Source organism: Falco rusticolus, chromosome 8, assembly GCF_015220075.1.
Source record: "Falco rusticolus isolate bFalRus1 chromosome 8, bFalRus1.pri, whole genome shotgun sequence".
Taxonomy (NCBI): Eukaryota; Metazoa; Chordata; class Aves; order Falconiformes; family Falconidae; genus Falco; species Falco rusticolus.
The window spans coordinates 1,263,818-1,290,357 of record NC_051194.1 but is presented as its reverse complement, the minus strand read 5'-3'; the positions used below and the strand labels follow the sequence as shown (position 1 = coordinate 1,290,357).

At 50.1% G+C, this 26,540-nt stretch overlaps 1 protein-coding gene across 3 annotated transcripts in view; it reads left to right on the top strand.

Annotated features, from left to right (window-relative positions):
• Positions 1–5,091: 5,091 nt before the first annotated feature.
• PPP2R2B (protein phosphatase 2 regulatory subunit Bbeta) overlaps positions 5,092–26,540 on the top strand; it is a 104,606-nt gene continuing 83,157 nt past the window's right edge. The window contains exons 1-2 of one of the 3 annotated variants that reach the window (XM_037398310.1): positions 5,092–5,116; positions 5,264–5,341. In XM_037398310.1, coding sequence (XP_037254207.1) covers positions 5,107–5,116; positions 5,264–5,341 — 88 coding nt within the window. In that variant the 5' untranslated portion in view covers positions 5,092–5,106. Of the gene's footprint in view, positions 5,117–5,263; positions 5,342–8,914; positions 9,424–26,540 lie in introns of those variants that run through there. The other 2 variants (XM_037398312.1, XM_037398311.1) reach the window with 2 other exon arrangements.

Here is a 26,540-nt window from a genome sequence, read left to right as displayed (position 1 = left end):
TAGATGGAAGTTATTTCACTAAACTGAGCTTTGCCAGCAGCAGCTTTTGCAAGATTCATTCACTACATATCAGTGATCCATACAAATGCACAGTAGAATTCACCATGCTTTTCTGTTTGGCTGCAAGATGAAAAGACGACAACTCCAAAGGTTTCAGTTTTCCCAAGAAATTAACACAAGATTGCCTTTGTTATTCCCACATCTCCTCGTTCTTCTTAACCTACTGTCAACTGGTTCTGACTTCTGGAGTACTGGAATAGAAAAAACACCAGAGAGACATCCTGAGTGGCAGACCTGAGGCTGCCGAGTACCCCCGGTCCTGCCTACGTGGCACTGGCTGTGCCATGCTGGGAACTGCAGCTTTAAACTAGCGGATGAGGTATCAATGCTTCTGCAAAGTCAGCTGCAGAATCCATGCAGAGAACAGTGTATCAGCTTCTATCAAACTTGTTTTCCTTCCAGCTCAGTTATCTCTACACATTATCGAACTCACTAGAGCTACAAATGCACTGAAGACATCTTAAAAGCTGTAGATGAAGGAGAGTGTGAAGGGAGAAATAAGGAGCAGACCACAGTGTTTTATGAGAGGCTGTTGTCCCTCCAGCCCTTCCCACCCCACATCCCTTTTTGAAAAGCTGCTCTCCATTCGGGCTGAGGATCCTCACCTGCCCCTTCATGCTGCCCTGGCTCATGCTCCCTGTGCCAAGGGGTTTCCCTTTGCTTCGGCCTTGCTTTCACTTTTGGTTATTCACTTTCTGGTTAGTATGCATTCCCCCCCTCCAGCTCCACTTACACCTGGAATAAGGGGAGTCTGTTTTCTGACATGGCCAGGTACAGAAGGAAATCCACCTCATTTCACTTAACGTGTTTCTCTTCTTTTGCCACCATGAAAACCACCTAATCTTCATTTTCTTGATTTTTTTAAAAAATGTTCCCATAATATTTACATCACAAAAAACAACTAGGGGGAAATCATAGAATGGAAACAAAAGTTGTAAGCAAGTTTCTGCAGAAATTAATGCTTTGTGAATAGCTCTGTGCACAAAAATGTGTGTAACAGCTCTCCTCCAGGGAGCTGGAACGTTAACAACTCTAACAACTCGTGAGCTCAGCCTCACAGCGGTGCAAACAGATGCACATGGAAGTTAACTCTGTTTTATGGGCACATGATGTGTCAATAGATGGGCTGAGAAGTAAAAAGTATTCCTGCTCCCACTCCATAACCAGCACCTATCATAACCTCACGCAGCAAGAAGTGCTCTCTATGCACGTCCCCCGCTCCCACCAGTATTAACAGACTCTCGAGATACCAGGTCTGCGAGCTGCTCTCCCCCTGCCCCACGGTGTGCGTGACTCACCTCATTTCAGGCCTGAATGCAATGCAGTCGGCCGCAGACATCATAAAGCTAATCAATACCCATGCGCAGCCTTTCCCCAGGCATATTTGATTTTTAAAAGAGTTCTTCAAACTCTTAGAATGAAAAGGCATTTAATTTGCATGCTGAGGAGAGACCAAGCTTGCAGGTAAGCCTTTTTATACATCAATATCACAAGACATGCACTTCATTAGGGAAATCCTATCCTAAGAGCGAGAACCGATGTTTTGAAAGAAATGAGCCCAAGAATTACAGGTGATCGCTACACTGTCCACAGAGAATTTACAGAAGCTAAGTCAGCAATAAAACTTGAAAAACATGACGGCATGCTTTAAATCAAATGGGGACTCAGTGAAGTCTTTTTCCCCACCTGGTTCCCGTAACGTAGCAGTATTCTACCCCAGGAGCCAGGAGGTACCAAGGGCAGAGGGGGCCCGGCTGCCGTGCTCATCCAGCGCAATGCAGGAATAGATGATCCCGGGTGTAAATGTGTGACCTTCCAAAGCAAGGACAGGAACAAATCCTGTCAAAGGCTGTTGGGCAAAAAAATCACTGAACACCAATGTTCATGACAGTGAAGATCAGAGGCAGAGCCCCGCAAACTGCCGAGAGCTGGAGAGATGCACTGTCGCTGCTGTCAAAGCTTCAGCCTGGTCTTGGGCAAGTGCCACAGAGCCTCTGGAAAGCCACAGGCTTTCGGATGCTGGTGGGCATTTCACACACCCCTCTCCCCCACAAACAGCTTTCCCTTGAGTTCGCTTCCCTCCAAGCAACCGTGTGACTGCGGCTGGTGCTGAACTGCAGCTGCTGCTGTTACCAGCCCGATGGCAGCTGTGCAGCCCCGTGCCCAGGCTGCCGGTCACCGGCCAGGAGCAGCCATCACTGTCCTGGCACCTGGGTGGGCCCGAGGACCCCTGTCCCCTCTCTGGCACGGGCTGCCCATGCATGGCCACCGTGCAGGGGCACTGATGGAGTGAGGGTAGGGGGCTGGCAGGGAGCTGCCATGGCCAGTGCCATCTCCAGTGCCTAGTCAGGGCCCTCAGCCTCCTGCTCGGCAGGAGAGGTGTGGGATCACCTGCTGCTGCAGCCAGAACCATTTGTTATCAGCAGGAATCTTCTGAAATGGTTGTCTAAACTCCCAATTTACCAAACTCAGATTTAGTGTTTAGCTATACATTAAACTAATCTGTGCACAGTCTAGGCCAAGCTGACTCTCTAAAGTTGTTGGAAGTTCTTAAAAGTGACAAACGAAGGGACTTCTTAACCAAGGAAGGCAGCCTTGGGAGGGATGGGAAAGAAGGAATGGGTGGGGGAAAGCACACCACTATCTGAGTTATGCAGAAACAAGCCTCTGAGCAAGGAAGTTCTGGTCGCAAGAGGAGAAAAGCTGATAAGGTGCTGCAATCCACAGAAAATTAGTTGAAAGTAGGACAAAGGTGATTGCGGCAGTGGGAGATCGCGACCTCCGACTCAACTAGCCCCCCCGAGGGAGGGCAAATCCCACTGGGGAAGCATGTGGAGTTAGTGAGCAGCTTCAGCAGCACTGTCTGAGGGTGCGCAGGCGTTTGCATTAGAAGTGAGAAACTTGTAACCAGCCCTGTGCATGAATGAAAATGAATATGCAATGCACGGTGAACGTGCAAACACTCTGCTGTAACACATACCCTCGCATAGCTCCGTGAGCATGTTGGGTGGAGCGATCCCCTCACATCCAGGGCTGTAAATAGAAAGAATGCCTACTGCTTAGTGCTACATTGGTGTTAAGAGGTTTAGTCCCGATTTCAGTGACAAAATAAGGCTTCCTAAACCCCAGCAGGGCCATATTAGATACTGCCTTTGTCTGTCCTCTGAATTAAAACCATGCCCAAAGAGTTTGCGTTAGCAGCTGCTGCATAACACAGTGCAGTGAATGGGCAGGCAGCCCGTTGCTCTCGGAGCAGTTCCACAAACGTGTCAAAGGTGTCACTTCCAGGGCCCTCAAATGAGTGGAGAGTTATAAATAATTCCTCTAAACACTTATTTTTCCTTTCATGAAAAAAAAAACCCAACGCAGCACGCTCTGATAGCGAGAAGCTTTTCTTACGCCAGGCGCTGAATGGAGCCGGGCACACGGCCAGCGAGGAAAGCACTGTGGGGGGGTTGCGCTGCCCGCCTGCCCCCACCAGCCCCTATGGGCAGCCAGGGTTCTGGGAAACACAACAAGCCCTCTTTTCAGAAACGTGTTTGGCATCATCAAACTCCCAGACCAAGAGGAAGAAGTCACAAATCCTTCTTCCCTTGAGGAGTTTATCTGAGTGGACCTGGACAGAAGGGCATCACAATATTGCTCCTCTTGCCCATGTTGTCCACTCACTTTTGAAACCTTCTAGCAGAACTGATGTGATGTTCCAATGTGATGTTCCAACATACACAATGATGTTCAGACCTGCTTTTGTAGATGCCAGTTTTTCCACATCTTCCTGTCATGTTTTGCAGCTGTTCCCACTGTTCAGACATCTCAAGGTTTGAATCTCACTAAACAATATTCTTTCATAGTCTTATCAAGCTGTCCCATACCCTCAGATTTCAGATCCTTTCATATTCTTAAAACTCCAGTTTTCCCCTGTATTTGGCTTGAATCATCCAATAAAGCTCATTCTGGACTTTGTATCTATTATGTCTTGGAGATAGTTATATTACTTTTAATACATATTATATATATTGACCTATATTATCGCAGGAAAACTTATCATGATTTAAATAAAACCAGACAGAAATCTTACAGAGACATTTGGTAGGCTGTGAGACAGCCCAGCCTCAGCTATGTCTCCAGCTACACACTATCTCCCAGTTCCGTGTTTTCCTTGTGTTTTGCAGGGAAGTACCATATATGGGTCTCCCATAACACAATGCCCTGCCTGGGTCCAGGATCGCACTCACCGACTGCGAAACATTCACAATTTCTGTGCCACGTCTCACCTGTGTATAAAGCAGATAAGATGACATTCCCCGTCCTCATGGCTCCATTGTGCTGCTTTCTTCGTGTCTGGAAATTGCTTTGAGATAAAATGTGTGTTAGGATAAAAGGAAGCAAGTTGTCCTTTGAGGTGGTGGGTTATTTTTTTTTTTTTGTACTACAGTGAAAACTGCATTACAGGAAAGGAAATTCTGCTGAGCTGTCAAGAAAATGAGAAGCAGCAGTAGATAAAATCCTAATATCTCTCAGAGTGGCTTAACACAGAGTATTGCTAGAGGAGCAAGCACAACTGAGACAGCTACAGTTTAATAATACACCTTATAATAGAAATGTCTGTATTCTTTTAAAGCAACTACAGTGCACTTCTGATTCCAGGCAAATTTTGATTACAACATTATGATGTCCTGGAAAGTGGCTTCGTTTTGCTTGGGTTCATTGCAAGCAGTTCACGACTCCACTAACCACAGACTGGAAAAAATTTTGTTGTGGTAGTAAGCGTGGTGCTCTTTTTCTCTGTTTCACTCTCTTCAACAATGCTGGAAATGATTGGGGGCATTAGTATTCTGATGGAGAGAGGCTGTGACAAAGACCGTGACTACAGGGCCTCCTGACTCTTCTGTGATGCTGCCAGTGATGTAGAGGGGACTGACTCCAATTGCACCATGTTCGAAATAGCCCTGCCATGGTACGGAGAAAACAAACAGACGGGCAATTCATAACGCGGGCATAATGTTTTCAGTTTTGCAGTGCTAGCTTCGGACTTTGTATGGAAGAATGATACCAGGTGAGCAAATATTTATCTTCACACAGGCATTGCAGGTTTTTGTGTGCCAATTCGTATGTGCATGTGTGTGTGTTCATTTGAAAAAGGACAATCTGTACACCAATGCAATCGTATCTTATCTTCTTTCTGCATGTGTTTCCCTGGCAGGATTTGGAAGCCTCATGCAGGATGTGTTGTGGTGCTTTAGCCAAGTAAAAGGAACTATAGATATTGGGGTGACAGAAGGTAAGTTTATTTTTCCTTTTGTCGCTGTGATCAAAAATAACTTGTTTGTCATGTACATCTTGCCTCATCAGTGTGCAGAAGTTTGTTACTGTGCTGTTGGAAACTGCTGGCAAAGAGCTAAGTTATACTCTTCTCGCTTCTGCCTTCATTATGTACTCACGCACTTGAAAAAGATGGATTTCTAAAATTAACTATTGATCCAAAAAATTCAATTGAAGGCATTATGGCTTAATCATATCAATAGTCTTTGAAATAGATTTCCTTTTGGGTTTCAGTTGTTATTTACAGAATTTTTCAGGGAATTACAAGACAGTCTCTCCCACTGTAACATCCTCGCTGGCATCAGTTGGATTCTGTTTCTGGGTGACATAAGTATAACCTGGCTCTCATTCTTGTATCTGGAGTTAGAACAAATTGCAGCGCATACACTTCTACAGATAAGTGTCTATGCTGGAGGGACTGATGCAGGCAGCTGGGGGATTTTAGGAACAAATACTCAGTAGCTTTCAGGGTGATTTGTGCTCCTCAATCACTTAGGCACTTATTTATGTGCAAGCACATCTGTTCAGCATTTAGCCAACATGTGGACTGCAAAAACATGGACAACTGAAAAGAAATACATGATGCGTTCAATTTTTCTGACTTTCAAGTTGAATTTATTCATTCAGTTCTGTTCTTCCTATGATTGTTCTGGTTTAAACTTCTTACCGGGCATTTTCCTCCATTTTCTTATTCTCATTTCACACTTTCATCTTCCTTTCTCTTATTGCATTGCCCATTAATCCATTAATTCCTGCCCCTTTCCATTTCACATTTTATTCCCTATATGTTCTTTATCCCTCAAGGACAGCTGAAACCCTTACCACATCCCTCTTCTCTTAACCCTCCCAGTATGGGCAATGGTTTTTGCCGTAGGGAGGCCCAACAAACAGTGATAAAATCCTGCCTCCCATGTGCAGAGCGTGTTCGTTTGTGTTACCTCTTATAAGCGCATGGAAATTTGTGTCCGTTTTGTTGGCGCAGCAGAGGAGGTGAGCGATGTCCCTGGGCACGGCGCTGTGGACTGGCGGCACGAGGCACAGGCCAGTGACTGGGATGCAGCATGCGCGGTGCTGCCCATCACACACTGGCTGCCCTGGCAGCACCGTGCCCATGGTGGCTGCCTGAAACCGGAGTGTAGGCACTACCAGCAGTGTTTCATCCCTCCAGCTGAGCGGGTTTGGACATGGGAATAATGCTGGGGAAAGAGCTTGCTAGCAAGTGGGGCAGTGCCTGAAAAGTGTTGTTAGAAGAGCAGCTGCTCGCAGCTGCTCGTGTGGGTATTCAGATGCAGGAACTGAGCTGGCCTGTTAGATCTATTTCTTCTATTTTGTTGTATTTCCCGAAGTGTGATGCTTTCTTTAGAAGCACAGTCTTGTAAGACCGAGGAGAGAGGGAGGCAGCCCAAGCCTCCGCCAAGAGCCCTGACCTCCCCGGTGGGATGGTGACTGCCACCCACCCAGCCCCACCTGCAGCTCCCTGTGACCCTGCTTTTGCAGAGAAGGGTTTCAGTCTGTAGCCTTGAGAGAGTATGGGGCCCCAGACTCAGGAGAATATTTAAGTTTGTTAAATCCCTAGGGAAAAAACACTCCGTTGCATTTAAGGCCAAAATATTTTTTCACTGAGGTCTTTTTTTGCAGAAGTGCTTACAAAAGTTTTGTGCTTTTACTGTAGAATCTGCAAATCTGCTAACAGTCCAGAGTACTTGTTTGCTAGTTCAGGATTAATAAAATGCTAGGTTGCCTCTTCTTACTCACTATCCTTTTCTTAATGTAACCAGTTATCAAGTGAAGGCTATAAGCTATTTTTTTTTCCACATTTGAGACCCAGTGCTGGAGGAATCCAGAGGCATGGGGACAGGAAGGGACCCCTATGATTTTTTCTTGGGGTAACCTGGACTCACGGAGCAGTGAAGGCTGAGAGGCAGTACTTGAAGGCTCTCTTCAGTGAAGCCAATAACAAAAACGTGACCACATTGGTTTGTTGAATCTGGCCAACAGGTACAAATGGCCTCACCATGGCTGAGCAGGAAGTTCGGGAGAGTATGTTAGGTACAGGACTGGGCTTTTTTTTGGTTGTGATGCTGGTGGTGTGTTTGCATGTGAAAGTGTATGTGTGTGGATAGATGTACATACACATGAATTACATATCATAAATGTGTTTGCTTCAGAGAGTAATTTCCATTTCCAGGCTAGTATATTAAATAATCTCATTGTGTGAGTCACACATGAGCACATAAAGTGACTTTCCATGAAAAGCGCTTTATAAAATACTGCCTCTTTATTTCATATCTTGTTTCCTGGGATAGGCTTGAGATACACTGTAGTACTTGATCTTCAGCCTTCACTTCTGTGTGACGCAGAGCGAGCCGTCAGCTCTAAGAAGGAAGGCTTTGCATGGCTCACAGCCCAGACCTGGATATTTTTTTCCACATCCAGAGAGGGTATTTTGAATAAAAAGAAAGATACTGAAGTGAAATGAAGAGCTTCTCTCTTCACTGGCACAGGTGCTTTGCATCTCTGAGAGAAATGCAGTCATGCTGCCACCTGCCAATGACAGCAAAGTCAGAAAGGCTGCAGCCAGATGATGAAACCAAAGAGTAAAATGACCCAGTGCTCCACACACAGTAACAACAGCAGGCAAGGGTGGTGAGTGGTTTGGTCCTAAACCAAAAAAACTGTCCCTAGAGTAATTAAACAGCAGTAAAATGGGGTGTATGAGCATCAGCAGCTTATGTTGTTTCCTTCCAACCTGCCCTCTTGATGCTGTGTTATTTTCCATCGTGTGCACCTGAGCAGGCTGTGGCAGCGCGAGTTTGGAGTGCACTGAGCTGTGAGAGATTTCTACCTTAAAGAGCAGGCTGTGATTGAAAAAGTGTTAGCAATATTGATCTAGGTCTGTTCCACTTAGATGCTGCAGGTTCAGCTGGGTGCTGGGAAACCTGAATTAAGAGCCCTGCCTCAGAAGATCCCACGCTCCAGCAAAATGTGTTTCTGCACTGTGGTTTAACTTGCACCCTGTGGTTTGTGGGTGCCTTTCTGGTGTCCTTTCGTTACCCCCTGGTCTAGAGCTGCCCTCCCATCGCGGGAGGGCTGAGCAGCAGGGCTGTACAGCCCCGGGGCCGGGGACCGACCCCCCTCCCCGGGCGGCACCTGCCCCGGTGCCCCGGCAGCCCCCGGTGCGGGGGCGCTGGGCTGCGCTTTGGCTGCGCCGCGAGCGTTGCGGGGATGCAAACCACGAACCCTGCGGCTCCTCACACCTGCGTGCTGCTCACGCGTCCTGCCCGCACCGCCGCCGGGCTGCGGGGGCCGGGGAAGCGGCGGGGGCTGCGGGCCGGGGACTGCGGGCTGGGGAAGGACCGGGGGCTGCGGGCACTGCGGGCCGGGGAAGCGGTGGGGGCTGCGGGCTGAGGAAGGGCCGGGGGGTGCGGGCCGGGGGCTGCCCGGTGCCAAGCGCGGACCGGCCGCGGCCGGCGCTGATCAGCCGCTGCCAAGCGCCGCGGGCGCGGCGGAGCCTCCGCCCTCCCCGCCCGGTGCCCGGGGCTCGGGGCGCCGCTGGGCCGCGGGTCTGCGCCTCCCCGCGGGGCCGCGCCGGGGCCGGGGCGCGGAGCTCCGGGGGTGTGTTCGCGGCAGGACGGGCTTAGTCAGCAGCGCCGGCCGCGCCTCGGCCGCTGCAGCGGCGGTGCCGGCTGGGCCGGGGCGCTCCGCTCTGCCGCCGGGGCCGGGGCCGCCGTGCCGGCAGCATGGGGGCCGGCCGGCCGGTTCCCCCCGGGCAGCCCCCGCAGCGAGCCCCCGCCGCCCCTGCCCTGTAGGCTGCCCGGGTGCCGGCGGAGCCTCATGGATTGAGGAGAGGTTGCGTTATTTTCTTCTTTAATGTTTTTTTAGCTTTGTTTGTTTGTTTTAGCTTTGTACGGGTTTGTTTCCCTTTTACTCTATATATTTATTTTTTTTTTTAATCACGGAAGATGAAATGCTTCTCGCGCTATCTGCCGTACATCTTCAGACCGCCGAGCGCCATCCTCTCCTCCAGCTGCCACGCGGAAGGTACGCGGCGGCGGGCGGGGACGCGGGCACCGGGCTGAGCCCCTCCAGCCGGGCAAAGCCCCCCGGGCCGGACAGCGGGGTGGGAGGCTGCACCGTGCCCCAGGCGGCGGAGGCAGGAAACCATCTGGGAGGGCGTGCGAAGCGTTAGGAGAAAATGAGTTTGTTTATTCCTGGCGATGCTTCTTGCTTTACTGTTAACTCTGCACTTATTGTGCAAATAAGCAAGCAGCAGGACCGGCTGAAGGAAGGCTTTCTCACTGTGGTGTCACACGGTTCTCAGGTTTATGTAGTTTGTGAATGTGGCCTTAGGTCATCTGAATGTTCCCAAGAAAATGCGGAGATGCTGTCGGGCAGTGCCCACGCTTGGTTGTCTGTGCCCTTTCCCTTGTTCAGTGAAGCCTGTTGTCAGGTCCTGGCAAAACAGCTCTGCAGCTATTTGGGAAAAAATGAAATGTTCTTCTCAGGAGTGTTTGTGTTGTCTGGGTGGGTCTGTGGTCGCGGAGGTTTTGGTGGGACTGTTCCCACAGGGAGCACTTGTTCGTGCTGGTTTACAACCCGTGTGGTGCGATTGCGCACACGTTTGCTGTGTGTGAGCTGTCGGGCGGTTCTGTCAGTCCTCTGCAGTCCAAACAGCTGCACGTGATCAAAATTTCACACCACTGCTCTGTCCCGTGTGGGACCACAGTGGTTTTCCTCATGCGCCCTAACCAGAGTTAGTCAATGAGGAAAACCCCCTCCCAGTCACCTGGCTTTCTACAGCCTCCTGCATCCAACTGGTGTGCACGGGCTGAGTGACCAGCCAGGAGCCATGGGGGAATCCAGGCATGATGCAGGGAAGCGTGCTTACAGCTGTTTGGGAGATGAACGGCTTCAGGCTCTGCCCACTGCATGTGGCTGGCAAAGAGAAGCACCGTGGGGAGCCCCTTGCAGCTCCCCACAGCCTGACCAAGAAAGTCATAAGGCTGAAGGTCTGGAGTGGAAGAGCCAAGCAGGAAGGACTGGGCAATGATGACGCTCCAGGCTAAATTGTTATATCTAATATATATTAGCACACACAATATAATTGCTATTTTTTAGTCAAGCAGACACTATGGACTTTTAAAAATTGTTATTTAATGTCTCTGAAGTTCTAAGTGGAGAAAATTATCCCAACAGATAAATCAGACTAACTCTGGAGTCCTTTCTTTGAAAATTTCTTTGAAGATTTCTTTTGTTTTCATGTTGACTTTGTTCAAAGGCACAGATCCTTAAGATATGCTGAACAAGTAACTTTTGGATTGTTCTACTGGAATAAGTAATTCAATGGAGAAGCAGTTCTCGCCATTTTAGGGGAGGTCATATGAGGCTGCTGAGGGGAAAAAAAAACAAAGAAAGAATGCCCCACCGGTGTGCTGTTTATTCTTTTCCACTGCAAACAACATATAAAGAATGAAACTTGTACAGAACTGTTTCTCAGACCAGTTACTATCTGCATATCATTAATTTGGGGTGAAACTGAGCTCTGGAGAGTTTAGATGACCCTGTTATAGGCTAAATGACTAGCAGAACTGAGAGGAGAACTCGGGCAAGAGCCTGACTGCTGGAACAGAGAACAAAGACTGTGCACCAAGGTGTAATAAACCTGAAATTCAAGTACGCTTGTTTATCCTCTTCTGGCACTGCCTACGAAATGGTTCTAGACGGTTGCAGCTGAGCTTTCATTGATTTCATCACAGACCGGTTTGTTGTTCGGCTCTGCTTTGCTGTGAAGTTACAGTCCTTGAGTGGCAGTGCCCATGGAAATGATCCAGTGTCGTTATGCTTACTGTGGAGGTGCGGGATCATGGTAATGAATGGGAAGGAGGGGGTGCAACTGGAGCAAGCTGGCGTGGGTACAGTGCCGTAGGTGGTGGATGCGGTGTGGCTGAGCAGGCAACCTGTCGGCTTCCCTTGTTGCCATCGCACTTGTTGTGGTCCAGAAACGCCATCCCTCCTCATCCCGAGGCGTGTGGCTAAGGATGCAGGATAGCTCGTGCGCCTTGAGATCCTGGCCCAGCTCCGTGGCGCAGTGGGACGCGGGGTTGGCATCACACAGTTGTATTCAGTCCCACTCAGCAGCACGTCAGTGCTGTCCCGTTGACCTTAAAGGTATGCCTGTAGCCTGGCTGCATGGCAGCAGTTTGACAGAAGTTGAGCTCATGATTCTATCCTTTGCAGCCTGATTGCTACTCTTGAACTGCGTTTGAATGAGGAATACTGCTGGAGAAAAGCATTTCTCATCTGTTACTTAAGATACAAAATGGGTATTTGGGTCTGCCATGTTCTTGTGGTGTGGTGTGCACTGAAAATTGATCCAAATACATCTTTCCATGTGGAATGTGCACTGTGGGCTTTCTATCATTTGTTATTTGCTGGAAAAGGGTTAAATGACCGAGGTGCCATAACAAGTATGTGTCTGTGTTAGTGTCAGGCTTGCTGAGAACTGTGGATGAGCTGCAGTAGCTGGCAGACTTGCCATGTATGTTTACAAAATAAACCACTTCAGAATGGATACATATATGCTAATCAAAACAACTGCCTGGTTTTTCAAATGTAAACTTTATTTTTTTAGTTCTACAATGTGCTGGACTCAAGGATATCAAAGATCGTGTAAATCGTTAGCTAAGTAACCCTCAGAAAAAAAAAGCCTTTGAATTAAGAAAACAATATCCTTTCCTGCAGATGAGGAAGCCGCACAAAGGTGGGAAGTGAGTTCTCTGAGGTCATACAGTCACCAAACTTTGAGTCATGCATATGTTTTTCATCCAGAATTTAAACAGAAATGCATTTTTGTGCACTTGCCTGAGCAGGGTTTGAAATTCTGGTTGTTCTGCAGAAGCAATAATTCTTTTGGCTATTTTAATTAATGTTTAGATGTGTAATGGTTATTTCCTATCCTTAAGATCTGTTATCATGCTTAGGAGATCTTTAACCACTTTATTAATTTGACAGGCCAACAACTTCAATACATTTTCAGTAACTTCCAAAGTCTTCCAAATCTGGTTGATGTTGAGTTGGCTGAAGGTCTTGAATCACTTCAGCCGTTCATTGCCGCAGTTGTGGGATCTCTGTGCAATCATATGTTGGTCTGGTGCAGATACAAACCTGCCAACAATGAAAATGCATCTGCTTTCAGTTCACTCCTATTGCAATTCATAGGGATCATTTAAATATGAATATTTATTTAATACTTTATCTGATATCTAGACCTTAGCAGTAAATTCAGATACGCTTTTTTAATTGTAACAGAAAAACAATGATGCACATTTGATACTGCCACACAAAAATCTGGACAATACAATGAAAACACCTAAGAGGTACCTGTCAAAGAAGCAGTGCTGCTACTTGAGCTACATTCAAAACAAATATACGCTGTAGGTCTTGTACTATTTTATTGTCTAATCACCGTAACAATGTAATAAGAACCTTTAGCACTTCTTTTATACTTACCACTTTTGTGAGGATCAAAAGAAAGTGTTGGCTGAGTGTAAGCCACGTTAGGGCAAAGGTCTGTAGTTCGGTCGTTGCTGTGAGTGGGCTCAAGCCGTACCGATAGAAGCAATAAACTCACTGTTTGTTCTGCACCAGCAAGTCTCGGTATTTCTTGCTTTGAAGAGCCCACCAGGCGCTTGCTATTACTCTGCAGTTCATTCCTGCACATTCAGTATTCATGCAAATAAGTTAGAATGACTAAATCAGTAGCTTAAAGTTCTGGCAGTAGTGCAGTATGAGCAGTAGTAGGGGCCAAGCACAAGGTTTGTAATCATTGATGTGGAATTCTGATGCTGGCTGGTCTTCTTTTTCATGTGGGAAAAAAAAACAGCTTCACACTGTACTGTGGATAGATTCCTATTTGCTTGGGAAATAGAAAACACAGCCAATGCACCCACAACCGAGAGAGTGCATGACAGGTACAGTGGGTCTGCGTGTGCCATACGGACGGGGAGGAGCTGCTGGTGGTGGCCAAGGGCTTTGAAACCATGCCCTGCTTCACCCTAGCTGCTGCCAGAGGCAGATGTGCAAGGAGCAATGCTGCTTGGATGTGACTCACGCCGGAGAACAACAAGTGTGGGGGGAGTGCGGGAGGGTCTTGAGTCCCAGCTGCAGGACTGAAAAACAATGGGCTGGCCGGGCAGTTACCACTGGCTGTGCCCTGGCTCTGTGTCTCGTTAGTGTCTCAGCGGCCTTTCTTACATTATTGTTATCGAGGTAACTGCGGTCGCTGCCCTCCCAGCTGTGCCGCTGGGGTGGCTCCGGGGAGCCCTGGCCCTCCTGGGAGAGGGTGCTGTTGGTATTTCACCTATTCGGATCTGTGCTCCCTGGTAGAGCTGCCTGGGATTGCACACATTCCTCCAAAATCAAAGTATTAGGTCAAGGTTGGAAGAGAATATGGGTAGATGTCTTGGCGGCATTTTGGAAGGAATAATAAAAAAAAAAAAAAAAAAGCACTGAAAAGTCCCTTGGGAGTCATCTAGAGGGATTAACTGTACTTATTGGCAGTACTGACATAGTACAGGGATTCTTACAAAAGCTCTTCATCCATCCCAGGTTTGGCCTGGAATCTTACTCCCATCCAGCTGCTCTCTAGGTTCTTCTAATTTAGCAATAAATGAATTAAGACTTGAGATTTTTGGATGGGAGGAGATATACAGGAGAAAGCCATCATGCTGTATTGCTTCTCCCAAGATTTACTGACAACATTAAAGTGATTTTAAGTGGTAGTTATTACAGTTAGCATGGAAACACAGTCAGAGAAGCGATGAGTGGCTGGAGGGCTGGTAAGACCTTACCTAGGGAGGTCTCTTAGATCACTTTTCTGTTTGCTGCAGGATCTAATAAAGCAGGTTCTTAACAGGTTCTTGTCAAACTTGACTCAGTCCTCAAAGGATGCCAAATTGGTATCTCTGCTGGTAATCAGTTTTCTTGCTGAGCTGTCTTCATGGCTTGTGTTCATTTATCTCTAACAAAACTATCTGCAAGTTAAAATGATTCTCAGTCTCTACTATGTAGCCTGCAGAAGAATTGCTCGGCATTGGCCTTATTGTGATGCTGTATCTAGTCTCATTCAGTTAAATTCCCTGTCTGAGCCTATCCTTACACATGAAGCTTTCTGAACCTCTTATTACTCTTGTTGGGCCCTTTTATTTTCCCTTAATGTGGGATAGCCAGGAAGAAAACCAGTAAGGTAACTAAGAAAGTCATCCATCCTTAGTGGAGAATGTGTTTCGTGTATTTACTGAGTGGCAGCTGCTGATCTGTCGGCTCTGAATGACCTTGGAGCCAACGGTGGCATTCACTGAAATGCAGTTTGTGCCCTTCAGTGCGTCTGTGGCCTCTGCTGCAATGAGTTTTCTATGCACAGTAGAGGAATTCTGGCTTAAGTTGTGGGTTTCTGTATTGCTGAAGATAGTCGGTTGTGGCTGTGTCTGGTAACACCCTAGACTGAAAAATGAAGATCTGTTAAGGGTTAAGCTTTCAGCCTTCCTCGCCTCCACCCTCCTGAAAATGTTGTTTTAAAGCCAAGCTGTTTGTTGTTTTCCCTCCCTTCTTTTCCTCTGGGGAGAATCTTCGATCCTCAGCACACCTTTTAGTGTTAATGTGTAGGGTAAGATTAATTAAAAAGCATGCCCAGAACAAGGAATTCTCTCTGACGTGGCTGGGTTGGCTCTGTGGGTACGTAAAACTGCTGCAGTTGCAGGCAGTCACTGGAGCCGCTCCAGCTTTCCCAGCGGGAGTGGAGCTGAGCCCAGTGGTGCCCGTGCGGGCTGGGCTCCCGGGGAAGTGCTCAGGGCTCCCGCAGGGGCTGGGCAGGCAGGAGCCATGCAGCCCTTGTGGCCAGCTGGTGTGCTGGGACCCTCATGCTGAGCTGGTATGTCGGGGTCCTTGTGCCAAGCCAGTGCACTGGGACCCTCATGCCAAATGGGTATTTTGGGACCCTCGTGCTGAGCTGTCGCGCTGGGACCCTTGTGCCACTGGGAACCTCATGCTGAGCTGACGCGCTGGGACCCTCCTGTGTCGTGGGCAGAGCCCCTGGCAGTGGGACAGGTTACCTGGCTTTGAAGGGCCTCCGTGGGTGCCCTGTGTGTTGTGCTGCCAGCACTGCTGTTGGTGGCAGCTGCCCTGGTGACACTGGTCACACCGCCCCTGCCGCCCTGGCCTGGCTGCATTCCCTGGGGAGCCGTGCGTGCTGCGTGCGGGCAGCTGTACTGCTGAGCGGAGGAAGAGAAATGGGAAGGCAGTTTAATAAATAGATTTTTAAAAATCAGTGGGGTAAATATTACATATTTGAAAATGAATGTTTCTTTCAGGGCCCCTGAAGAATGGCTGGCACTGGTGCCTGGGGGCTCTGCAGGGGCTGCAGCTGCAGCAGAGGCACAGGGCAGCAACTGTCTGCAGCGAGGGTGGGCACCAGCTCCACCCAGCCACCGGGCACAGGAAGCCCTTGTCCCCATCATGTCGCGAGAGAAGGCAGAGCCTGCTGGCATTATCCCAAGGGGACTCGGGATGACCAGTGGCTCCCAGCCCGGTGCCAGCGTGGTGCCCACTGCTGCTGCTGTACCAGCCATGAATGCGCGGGGAGCTTGGTCAGCCACCGAGAGCTCTCCTCCTGCAGCAGCTTGGGTCTGTCCCGCAGGGGGGTTAAGCAGAAAGTGTATCTACATTTGATCTGCAGAAATTACCTGTACTACCAAATTACCGACTGCACACGCAGAGAGCAGGAGACGGCATGATCTCTGCTGCTTGATAAGTCACAGCAACGCCTCTGTCTTTTGTTAAGTAGCTCCTGGGTTGCCCTGACCCCGGGACGTCCCCAGTTTGGCCTCGTTGCCTCTGTGGGGCAGTGGGAGTCATGCAAAAAGCACAACTGCTTGTTACGAGCCTGTTGCTGAACACACTTGCACTGTAACGCTGCTCCAGCCTGGAGCACATGGCGAGTCCTTGTGAACCTCCTTGTCCTCGGGTGTACGTGGGCTCTGCTCCTCGCTCAGGTTTGTACAAGCCTATGCAAATACATGTTCCAAATGTGGATCCTGTGCACTCTGGTCGGCATCAGTGTTTTGCCAAAGGCTGAGCTAGGAAAGGTCATACAGTGTCTGCTTTGGTGTGCGAGGCCTGGAGCTAACTTGGTTCATTTAATGCGATTACTCTAAGGAAGTTAGTGTATTGCTTTAAGTAATACCTTCACCTTTAGTTTATTAATGCTAAGTGTTCAGACAGTCTAGTGCCTGATTTAGAAACTTCTCAGCGGCAAGGTAAGCAACAAGCACCACTCAGAATTGGTGCTGTTAGCGAAACCAACTTTTAGCTCAAACTTAAATACTGGTTTAGTTGGGGGGAAAAAGTACAGTAAGTAATGAAACCTATCTTTAATCAGACCGATGATTTCCTGAATAGCTCAATACTCATAAGATTTGGGGTTCTTTAAAGACCAAAATGTGACTTTCCTTTAAAACAAAGGATTTTGAAGTTGTGATAATTCCCAGGGTATCTGTATGAATAGCTCCCTGGCTCAGAAAGGCTGCCAAGGAGTGGAGCAGTTCCTGTGTGTAAGTAGCCCCGAGGTAACTCTCTGCTTGTTTTCCCTGGAGCCTTTCACTGTTTTGTGTTTTCACATGTTCCCCAGTTTGTGCCCAAGCTTTGCACTAGCATTTTTGGAGGTTCCAGCAGAGGTGACATGAAGGCTGGGATGTTTAATCACTTACCTTTGGGCTGATTTTAAAGCTTAGCTCAAAGATGCCTTTAAGCTAGAGGGTTAGCTTTTTAGGGGTCTTTAACATGAAAGCTCAGCCAGAGGCACCTTAAAACTAATCTCTTTACCTTAGGGGCTCCTCTAGGCTAAGCTTTTGGCCTTTGGAATAATTTTGAGTGATGCATGTAAAAAAACCAGATAAAATTATTTATATTACAAATATATTACACATTATATAATATATATTCATATTAAATATAATTATTTCTATATCATACGCTTCAGACAGTGGGTTGTTCTATGGGTGACCACAGAAAGTATGTTCAGGTTTTGCCTCTTAGTGTATTTGGATCAGTGGAATAGGCCAATTAACGAAGTGAAGGAAAGTCCGCTTGGGAACTGTTTAAAATATGTCTTAAGGCCCCTGATCCCGGGCATTAAGCTGCCCACAGACCCGAGCAGCTGTGGGGAGCGGCTGGCTGGGGCTGACCTGCTGCACTTGGTCTGCACGCTGCTTTGCGGAGCAAACCCCAGGCTGGGTGCTGGGGAGCTCTTGGGGTGGCAGCACCCCACAGCCGAGATCCTTGGCCTGGCATGAACCTAGGCCTGCCAATTTATTGCGCATTGTTTTTTGAAGACACTAACTTTGTTTTATGATGACCCGTATACTTACCATCAGCCTGTCAGTTTTGTCCCTGCTGTGTGGACTGCAAGTGGGTTTATTTTTCTGGTGAGTCATCCCATCGGCTTCGACCTGAGTTAATCAGGCACTGGCAGTTGGGAGCTTCACTGAAGTCCTGAATTACCCTGGAGTAAAGCCCACATAAATTAAATTTGAGGCAGCGCTAATACTACAGAAAGTTATGTGCATTAGGGGTACAGTAAGATTGTGTAAGTATGCAAATATGGTTTGGTGTAACTAATAGTCTATAATTACATGAAGAGAGGCCATTAGTTTAAGGCTGGTGGAGGAGAACACCGAGTTAAGATTGAGCTTTCTACAGTAATTGCATTTCCTGATTTAGCTGTTCTTTAATTTGTCAGTCTGAATGCCATATCAGCCCTTGCTTTTTAGTGAAGAACACCAGGCTTGCTCTGCCTAATCTCAGTTCTTGCATTTATCAGAACCTGCACCATGTGCAGGAATCCAGCCGCCTGGTTTGTTCTTTCCCTCACAGCAAATGAGGCTGACATTGTGCGGCCACAAAGGAATGGGTTGTTGCTGGGGGAAAAAAAGAGGCAAATTCCCTGCCCAAAATACGAGGCAGAATGTCCAAATGAAGCATGGTGTTTCTCCTCCCAGTGAGCTCAGGGCCTTACTTCTGCTATACCCGTTTCTCTTTGTTCCTGATTGCTCGGAGGAGGTGACAGAGGCATTGCAGAGTCAGAGGGCACTGCCCCCGCCCCCGCCCGGAGGGAGGGATGTCCGGAGAGCTGCAGGCACACCTCAGTGCTGCTTTAATGCCAGGGACTTCATCCTGGCCAGTGTGATGGGTGAGCTCTGGCCACAGGCTGCCGCTTGCAGGGTGGCACGATGCCCAGCCGTCCAGCTGCCAGATTCGGGTGTTGGTATTTAGGCATCTCGGTGGTGCAGATGGGTCTGTTTTCTTCATTAGGGATGACTGGTGCACCTGCATTTTTGTTGTGGTAGCTCAGGAGCTGGAAATAGCTTCCCTTGGCTGTACTCATTGCATTTCCTTTGCATTTTGTCTTACTCTGTCCATTTCAAGGCCTTCTAGTAAAAAATAACGTTTTCATTATTCATATGTATATACATACACACTTACAGGGTTTTATTTTGCTCTCTACTAGCTTCAGGAATTTATAAAAGAGGAAGAAAGCTTTTTCAGCTGTCACAGAGCTTTCTTCTTGTGATTATACTCTTTCAGTATAGTTTTTTGCCACAGAATACAGTAATAATAAGATCTGTGTTTTTTGTCTGAGGGGGGATGCCCTAGGAGCACTTTCACTTGGGGGGGGAAAGTATATAAGCCACTTTGAAAGATGTTACTGTTTCATTAAGAACTCCGCTTGAAGTCTCTGTCCTTCATGATATGCTAAATTGTGTCCTTTAAGGGGCAGAGAGTCAAAGATGAGAGGGAAAACTCACTGTGGATGATTCCTCTGCTTTGTTACTCGACCACGCGCTCCAGCTCTCGGTGTCCCTAGGAGGGATGGCTGTGGCTCTGGGGAGCGGCGATGCCCTGTGGCGGCAAGGGGAGAAGTGGCGATCCCTCCCCGAGCCCCCTCGCTGCCTCCCCTGCGGCGGTGAGAGGTGCCCAGGCAGGTGGGCAGCCCCTGGCCCAGGCTGCCCGCGGCAGGGGCTGCTCGCCTGGGGACTGTGGTGGGAGGAGGCTGGGGGAGCAGTGTGGCACCCTGCAGCCCAGGGAGGGTGGTTGCGCTGTGGCTTTCCACTGCTGGGTGCTCAGGCACGTGAGACCAGCAGCTGTGGCCGTCGTTCCTCAGCCTCTCACGGGGAGGGCAGCTCGTGGGGTACCTGCAGATGATCTCATGTCTTGCGCTTCTAAATGGTACCTACCCCAGTGCCAAGGCGCTGCAGGCCCCGGAGACTGCAAAAACAGATGTTGGAGAAAATCAAAACCTGCCTTTTATGGTCTCTGCTCCGGAAAAGCCCAGGCACAGCCTGTGGGTCAGGGATGCTGCTGTGGTGGCGGCCAGCTGGGCTGGCTCAGAGGGCAGCGGGCTGGTGGAGCCATGCTGGTCAGTGGGCAGCAGCGGGGAGCCTCTTCCCGCAGCGCTGACAGCCCCCGGCTGCACCGCACCGCCGTCCTCAGCTTCCCCACAGCCCATCCTCCCTCCTCTTGTCTCAGCTCCACTGTGGTCGGGGCTCCTCAGGACCCCGCAGACCCATGCCACATCTGTGTAAGCAGCTGGCTTGGTGTCCTGCAGACAGTAACTACACCTCGACTGGGAGAGACCCCCTGCCTGCCTTCCCCACCATGAGCTGCTGCCCTGGCCGCAGGAGCAGGCTGGCCGCTCCTGGTGGAAGTGCTCCCTGCCTCTGGGTATACCGTGCTCCAAGCTGGGAGCTAATTGCAGGCCTTGCAGAAAGCCGGTATAAACGAGGACAGAGGTCTAAGCTGCACACGATGCTCTCCTCAGTTAAGGGTGGAATTTTTTCATTCTAGCCAGTGGCATTTCTAAACCTCTTAATGCAATGTAAGTGCTTTGTATCTGTAAATAAGCCCTGATATATAAGCATTTCTATATCAAGGTCATGATTCCTCACATGACCTTACACTACTGTAAGTTTACAGCCATAAATGATATGACTATGCTGAAGTAGTATTTTTTTTTTAGAAGAAAAAAAAAAAAAGCCTAGGAGCTCCTAGGCTCAGACAAGGCCCAAGCTGGAGGTTGGCTTTATTATTACAAAAATACATGCATTTGCACTAATTTCCCAGGCTGAAACATGACCTCATTTGTATTCTCTCAAAGCTATTGGGTAGAGAGTGGGATTGAATTTGGTTTTAAATTCTCATGGGCATGACATTAAGCTGCTATTTGAAATGAATTAATCTTGATATCCTACTGGGACCCTTCTGAGCTATCTGAATAAACACAGTTGAGGAGGTTGTTCAGGTTTTGCCTGTGGTTCCCTTTGGATGGGCTGCGGGCAGTCCCACAGGATTCGTGCTGAGACCCCGAGGTTATCTTTGATCAAACTTTGGTGATTATCAGTGCAGAATAAGGGTGCTGTGTGGGTGGCTCATGGGGCCGTGTGTCTCAGGTGAAGTAAATGGGGACCAGTCCGTCCATTCAAGTTTTGCTTTTTAGCAATGCCCTTTTCATTCCAGAGGGCCAAGAACGGGAAAATCCCTGACCACGAAGTTCATTATAGTAAGTGGGAAGGAATGTTGAGCAGGAGGTGATTCTGCTGAGTTTGGAGTTTTTAAAGTTGTAATTAAAATGCAATTGAGACAGTGGATCTAGATTAGCACTGCCAGGCAAGGTGGTTGGTAGAGTTGCATGCTGTTTTCTTAAACAGCTCATAAATTTTGCACAGGATTTCTTCTGAAGCTTTGTAGCTGCATATTTCCTCTTGTTAAAAAAGATGAGAAGAGATATTACTTATTTGCTGGAGACAAACGGATTTCCACACACACACACACACACACACACCCAACTGAGTCTTTATTCCCTCTCTCACTGAGACCTTCCAGCAGCACGGGTTCTGTTCAGGATGTGTTACTGGGTGACAGCAGGGTGAGGACTGGAGAAGCTGGGGACGGACAGAAGCCGCCCTGAATGCTGGTAAGGCTCAGCAGCCCCCTGTGCCCCTCGGGGGGGGGGCAGGGCAGTGGAGGGTTCCAGGGGAGCGCCCAGCTCGCCAGTGACCGCACGCAGTGTGGGTGGGTTGGGAAGCCCCTTGACCGGGGCAGCGCCCTGGGGAGGTGGTGTCAGCAGTGAGTGACGGGTCCGACGGGAGCGGCTGGGGGAGCTCGGCCTGGGGAGGGGGCGGCTCGGGGGGCCCTGACGGCTCCCTACGGCCACCTGACAGGGGGGTGTGGGCATGGGGGGGTAGGCTCTTCTCCCAAGTAACCAGCGTCAGGGAAACGGCCTCAAGTTGCACCAGGAGGGGTTGAGAAGGGGGAGAAGGAAGAAATTTCTTCGCTGAAAGGGTTGATCAGCGCCAGACCGGGCCTCCCGGGAGGGGGGAGGCACCGTCCTTGGTAGTGTTTAACAGACGCGTCAGTGCGGCGAGGGGCGGCCGCGCCGGTGGGACTTGCGGTGCCCGGTGGGAGGCCCCTGCCCAGGGGGCAGCGGTGCGAACGGCGGGACCCTGGGCCGCCCGCCGCCAGGCCGGGCCGGCTCGTCCTGCCGGTGCCGTCGGGGCAGGTGCCCGCTGCGGGCGGCGGGTGCCTGCCCGGGGTCTGCGGCGGCTCCGCCCTGCCCGCCGCGAGTGCCGACTGCTGCCGGCAGGGGGCGCCACCGGCGCCGGTACCGCTGTAGGTGCCGGTGCCCGTGCCGGTGCCGCTGATGCTCTAGGTGCCGGTACCCGTGCCGGTCGCGCGGGGCGCAGCGGCGGCCTCTCCGAGGGGTCCCACTGAGGCAGGGTCCCCCCGCCGCCTCCTGCGCCCGGCGTCTCTGGGTGCGCTGGGCGGTTTTGGGGTCACGGCCACTCTGAGCCCCCCCGCAGTCTGGCTCCCTGCGGAGCTGTCCGGTGCGACCCAGCCTGTACCGGTGGTCTCAGACCGGGCAGAGCGCCGCGGGACGGGGCGGGGGGCGAGCCTGGAGCCAGCTCGGGGCAGCACGGCGGGACCCTCGCTCCCGGTGACACGGACCGGCCTCAGAACCGCGCGTGCAGCACCGGCGGGTCCGCAGCCGGGGCTGGGGCGTGTGGGGACAGCCCCGCTGCCCCCCGAGCCCCCAGTGGGCGGTCCAGGCTGCTTGCTTGTACCTAAACACGCAGCTGGGGTGTGTAGGTGTGTGTGCGGTTTGTAAAAAATCCATTTAACTGTGGCCGCTCCATCCTGTGGTCAGAGGAGTTTTGAAAATTGCTTTTTCTGTTCCCCTAGCCCGTGTCGGGACGTGGCTGCCCACCCTGCGCGGTGCCCTCGGGGTGCCCCTGGTCCCCAGGCCGCCTGGGGCTCGGGCTCCCCACCGCTCTGCGAGTCGCACCAGCGCCAGCAGCAGAAAGAGCCACACCAGGAGCGTGTTTCCAAAGCTCTGGAGATATTGCCGTTATGTGCCTGTATGTTGCTCGCTACAGATGGGTTCAGCTGTAGCTTTCCAGTGTTCCCGTGTCATCTATATTTAGTTAGTGCTTAAATCAGCACAAAGGTACCTTCTGTCAGCCCTCCCACTCGGAAGAGACCTGATTGAGGTTGCAGGGTTGGACAGCTCAGAATGCTTCCGAGTGGGAGAGGGAGAGCAGCTGGCTGGGAGGCTGAGCTCCTGAGCCGATCTCTTGGGCTGCGGCTGGCTTGAGATGTGGTTATTTTAAGCACTTTTGGGGAGGCAGGATGGTGAGCATGGTCAGGGTGACCTATCTAAAAGAAAAAACAGGGAAATTGTCTCTCTTTATCGTCCCCCCCAGACAACTTTGCTCATGTGTCTGTTCTGCTCGGGGCCGGGGGCGAGGGCACGAGTTTCCCCTAGCGCTGTGGCTGCGTTTGGCACAAACCACGGGCACAGCTCAGTGCCTCTCATCAGCCCTAGGGGCATGCTTAGCTGCTGTCCTGGCTTGGCAGACCAGATGGTAAATACCCAGCGATAGCCTGCAGCTTCTTGGGTTTTGTGTGCTCTCTCCACTGAGCCCACCCAGGAATGTCACAAATTCCTGTGCTAGCAGAGGGCACAAAGGGCCACAAGTCTGTGTGTGTCAATTCAGTGAAAATGCTCACAAAAGCAATAGTCTGAGGTTTAACCTTTCTCTTCTCTGCAGGCAGCTGTGCTAAAGCAAGGTCACCAAAAAAAGTCTCAGAAATTCCTTAAATATTGTGATATTGTGGTGAAACTGTGCAGCCGTAATTGCTATACGTGAGACCCTGTTCTTGCCATGAAAGCCTTGTATTACACCAGTGACTATTTGACAGTGACCCAATAGATTGTGTTTGATACTATACTCTAAATAATTTTCTAATCTGGATTATAGAAGAAAAACGGGCTGTCATAGGCTGATGTCGCTATATTTGGGAAATAAATGCACTATCAGCTTTGTAAAGCCATATGGTGGATTTATTCACCATCAGCAATTCCTTTCAAATGCAAGTTCGTGGCATTTAGTAATACATTTTCCGCTATACAGCTCAGCACTCTTTTTTTTGGTTTTGTTTTACTTTTTCCTTTTCCAGCATATGATTTGAGAGTGGTCAGCTGGCTGTGCTTGTAGGCTGCCTCTTGTCTGGGCAACGCATATTCAGCAGTATAATTAATCACTTACATTAGTGAGTTCTTACAAACTCCTGTGTACTTCATCATCAGTTTTTGTCCTGGCACAGATTTGTTTCCAGTGCTGCTGGCTGCTTTTTTTTCTTTCTATGTGGAGTTGCACAACAGTGTGACTTTCTGGCTCGGTATCCTCTGGAAACGGGGCTCGTAAGACCATGCTTGGAGCATGTGTCTGTGTGGCCATCGGACCCGCTCTCCTCCATTACTTCGGGCATTTCTGCTCCACCAGATCTGGCTGAGGGCTAGGGGTCTTGGAGGTACCAGTGCTGTGGGGACTGGGCAGAGGGAGATGATCCTCTTCCTGCCCTTCGGAGGGGGGATGGTCTTGTCTGGAGGGAGGGGGCTCTGTGTCCAGAGCTGATGCCAGGGATGCTGGGCTCTGGAACCCTGGTGCTGCTGAGTAGGGTCTGTGTGCGCACAGGGGTGCACTCAGCATCTGGCTGAGATGCAGTCAGTCCCATCACGGACCCGGTGGGTTTAGAGTGCTGCAAGCGGTGGGATGCAGCGCTGGTCAGAGAGGGATGGACCTGAGGTGCGACTCCTGGGTCTCCTCCTGGTAGGACCTTCTCCCAGTAGAACTATTCACTGACACCTAGAGGTGACTTCTGCTGCGGGCTGGGTCTGTGTGGGTACTGGGAATCTCGGCTTTCCCTGGTGAACGCCTGCCACCTCACTGGCTGGGCAGGGAGCAGAGGCTGCTCAGCTCCTCTTCCCTACAGGACTCAATCCCTGCCTTGGGACTTCCCTTGGGATTGTTGCTGCATATCAGAGCTCAGCAGATCCCAGCCTGCTTCTCTCGCTGCATTGTGGTTGATCTTGGCTACGAATCTTTCCCTGGTGCCTCTTCCAGCTGCTCTGCCCACCTGTGTAATGATGGCACTTAGCACTAAATAGCTTCAAAAAGGCCTTTTAAACATTAACTAATGAATCTACACAACATCTTTGTGAAGGAGCTATGCATCATTTAAGGAAGGCAGGAGAACAGAAAGGAACTGCTGAGTGCAGGACTTGGTTCCTCTGATGGAGGCGTGCTTTTTACCTAAATGCTGAGCTGCTCTATCAGCCTATTTATTCCTTTTAACAGAATATATATTTTCATAATAATGCATTATAAAATCCTATCTTTCTAACACAAAAGCAAGGGGCTTATCAGTTCTTATTCTCTGCTCTCCACTAACCAGGGAACACAAGTTTACTCCTTTGATTTGTAACCCGGTGAGACCCTTTATTGGGCTCAAAAGCTCCTTATTCTGTCCGTTGACACACCTCCTGCCCAGAGACACAGCACACTGGATTGCCGTCCACAGCTGAAACAGGAGGTGGCAGTGGCTCAGGGACCTGCATTTCTACATGTTTCTCTGAAGCAGATGCCTGAAAGCTTCCATGACCGCATGCATGAGCAAAACAGATCAGTCCCATGTGTGTGTATGTGTGTTTACCCTCGTGCAATCTTATGCTTTCCTGCATGCATCTCCCAGTGCCGGTAAGGTGCCTATTGACAGCGAAGCCTCAAGTGGACTTTGGAGGTGTTGGGAAGTGCGTACCCTACAACAGAAAAACGGGGTCCCCAGGACCTGCCTGGGCCAACCTGCTGGGTCACGCTCTCTGCTGTTCCTGGTGCTCGTGTGCTGCACTTACCCCACCATCTGCTGTCTAATGCTTGCTGCTGTTTTGGCAACGTATGCACGAGCAGGGGGAGAGGGGGAGGAGGCTGAAGATGGCCCTTGCTGTGGACCCCTCAGTCCCTTGGGGAACCTGGTGTGTGATAATTAGTCAGATATCTCTCGTGCTCTCTCCTGGGCATGGTGGGAGAAGCTTTCTGGCAGCTGCAGCCCTGGGGAAGGGCTGCGTACAGAGAGACAGGAGTCAGCATAAAACCATGCTGCTTATATCCCAGTTTTTCACAGAGGAACACATTTGGCTGTTGGGATCATTTATTTAAAAAGATTTGGTAATGGATACACCCAATGGCCTCTGCTTTTCCCTTAGAAATTTGTGGAAATGGCGAGAAAGCCACAGGAACAGCCAAGAGAATGGTAGGGTGGTAGTTCCCCATCCCTGTCCGTGTGTTTGGCAGCATAACTACGCCAAATGTGGCTTCCCGCTGGCTTGGAGCCCTTGCTCCACATCCGCAGCGGTGCAGTGGAGGTGGTGGCTGTGCCCTGGGGACTGCCACCCCGCACCCACCTGTGCAGCCCCCATGGGGGACACCAAGGGTGACCCTCCTCCCTTCGCCCAGAGTGATGTGTGGCTGCAGTGTGCGCTCTGGGGAGGAAATTAGGCGTCTGCTGGATGGCATTGCAATGGGGAGTCTGCTGAGGGTGAGCCTCACATTACACAGCTGGCTTGGAGCACAGCTGGGGGAGTCACTGTGGTGACTGAAAAGGAAGCACGGAAGCACACTAGGTGTGACCGGGGCCATCCTTGACACGGCATCACTGTCTAGCGCAGAAATTGCAGTGCTCGTTTTTTCTGTGTTCTCTCCCCATGAGAA